At 45.5% G+C, this 2,473-nt stretch overlaps 1 protein-coding gene across 1 annotated transcript; it reads left to right on the top strand.

Moving 5' to 3' along the window:
• Positions 1-139: 139 nt before the first annotated feature.
• On the top strand, positions 140-2,467 carry LOC103522552 (tyrosine-protein kinase Fer-like; the record flags this gene model as incomplete). The annotated part of the gene is made up of 5 exons (XM_008487653.2): positions 140-213; positions 376-564; positions 1,150-1,287; positions 1,752-1,967; positions 2,447-2,467. Coding segments are annotated over exons 1-5 (638 nt in total), but the record flags the coding sequence as incomplete, so codon positions are not given.
• Positions 2,468-2,473: the final 6 nt, after the last annotated feature.

Below are 2,473 nucleotides of genomic sequence, written 5' to 3'. Positions count from 1 at the left end.
AGACTTTTTGTGCGTTGTTTTCCGTTTGAACTAACCGTGTGTTGCTAACCTGTGTGTTGTCCAGAGTTTCAACAGCCTTCTGAACGGCAGTAACGGGTCTGGCCTGTTGCATGGCGTTACTAACGGCGTGACACGCGCAATGACGAGAACCAAACCGTCCTCAGTGTATGCTGGGACGGACATAAGCACTTCATTGTACAAACCACGGCAGAGGTAAGAGAATCCATTTGCGAACGTCAAGGGTTTGAAGCTTTGAAGGGACCCAACTCTCGGCTTTTAACATGAAATGCTGTTACGGGGTATTTTTATCTCGACTTTTTCCCGGTACTAGCCTAGTATGCTTGAAGGGTAGACCGTCTGCCTTCTAAGTGCTAGGTTCGCCTCGAAACGTCTGTCTTTCTCCTCCTCCTCCTCCCGGGCGTGTCGGCGTGTCCACCTAGTACACAATGAATACGTACTGCTCGTCATAGAAGCGGGGGAGACGCAGAAGGACTTCTGCGAAACCTTGCTGCCCTCCCTGGTGCAATACCAACAGTCCGTGATGGAGAACTTCGCCACCTCCTGGTAAGTTTGGAGAAGATCCAACCAAGTAAAATTCACAAAGAGGCCAGCTTCGTATAGGCTTAACCCAGCTTCTAGGTCTGTTTGTCCCTACACGGCAAACAGACTTAAGTGTATGGGCTGTAGGGACTACACCCAAGCCTCAACGTGGGCTTTTTCTGTGCGACTTAGAGGCCAGCTTAGTCAGCTTGGAAGGCAGTGCACCTGTCTTGTAAACGCAAGGTCCCATGTTCAATTCCCTCTCAGGGTGAACATTATCCTAAACAGATTAAGTCCGTTTCCGGAACGGTTGGCTTTCTCCTATCCTGGCCTCCTTCTCTCTTCGATTTCGGGACGATAAGACCTCCGTTGTTACAGTTCATTACTTACTTACTCTCCGTGTCCACTTTGACCAATGACCATGTCAGATACTCCTCTCCCTGTATTCTTCAACTTGGATCGCCGCATCATTCGCTAGCAGCAGGTCTTGTTCATTGCAGGTAGCACCTACATTTGGGAAGACGCGAAGATGGGCCTCGCTTATACAGTTCATTGAAACCTGTATAAATAACCTTCCCTGATGTCCCTTTTCTATTTCCCCAATTTCAGGCAAGAAATCCTGTCCGAGTTGACGAAGAAGTGGAGCACGAGTGGCATAGACTTCCAGGAAATTTCAGCCCGTATGGAGAAAGCGGTGGAAATCATCAAACCTTCTCAAGAATACGTTGAGTTTTCTAGTAAATATAAGTGAGTTTCCAATGGTCTTTTCGTAGGTATTTTCACAGAATAGGTATAAACACAAAAACAGTCTTTGTTCACGTTTCCAGAGGTAGAGGTAGTAGAGTAGCCTCCGTGGGTATCACACTAGGCTTGCACTCCAGAGGTGTCGGGTTCGATTCCTGGCGGGGTCGAAGTTTTTTCGGCTCTGTGTTTGGAGTTCGGGGTGCACTCAACCTCTTGAGAACAAGTGAGTAGCTACTTTAATCGAGTAGCGACCAGTGGCGGCATTACCAGTGTAAATTGATGATACGAGTAGATGAAAATTAATAGTAAAAGAGGAACTTAGTAAGTCTGTGATGCCCACTTATTGACTAAAGTTGTGGAAAAGCTCTTTGCTTTACCACAAAGATTCATGATTTTTTGATTGATTTGAATAGAGGGTATTTAAATATGAAAAGTCGTAATTAAAATACTTCAACTTTCTTCCACAGGGAATGTCGGGCCGACAGTCTCAGCTCGATTGAGTTCGACGACTCCCTAGTGTCGGATTCGTCGGGCCGCCTACAGGCCGGTCAACTAGTGGTGGATAACCTTACAGTGGATTGGGTGCGGAGCAAGATGGCGGAGTTGGATACGCGACTGAAGGAAACCCAAGGGAGTTTAAGCAGCAATTTGTTTCTCGAGAACGACAGCAAGTCATTAATATGGTAAGAGAAAAGAGAATTCAGAGAACCTACCTAAATAAATAAATATTTCCATGAAAAAACTCCTCAATATTTTCAGAACGGGTAGCAATTAGGTAAATCGTGCAGAGAACGAATTGAGGCGTGGTCTAAGAAAAGGGCGTAACGTCACTTACGCCCATTTTTGGGAGTTTGCATATTTAGATAACAAATTTTGTTCTGAACACGACTATGAAAAAAAAATATCTTTCTATCTCTTTTCTACTACGTAGCCGTTTAGCTGTGACCTGCGCAACTTTAAAATCCTAAATTTCCTTCAATAACACGCCCTCCCGCTTACCAGGTGATTGCTGATCGCCTTGATCACTGTTCTCATAACACAGGCTAGTCAGGCAGGTAGAAGGTTGAGAGTTGAGAGTGATGACCTGATGATAGAAGACACTTGAGACTACTCTGGCTACTTTCCTTCAATTCTGACTACTTTCCTTTTGTCTCTTCCCCAGTAAATTACCACTGAAGGAGTTGCGGTG

The sequence above is a fragment of the Diaphorina citri genome, unplaced genomic scaffold (genome assembly GCF_000475195.1).
Source record: "Diaphorina citri unplaced genomic scaffold, Diaci psyllid genome assembly version 1.1 scaffold9233, whole genome shotgun sequence".
Lineage (NCBI taxonomy): Eukaryota > Metazoa > Arthropoda > Insecta > Hemiptera > Psyllidae > Diaphorina > Diaphorina citri.
The sequence above is the reverse complement of the archived record's forward strand: the minus strand, read 5'-3'. Positions and strand labels throughout refer to the sequence as shown.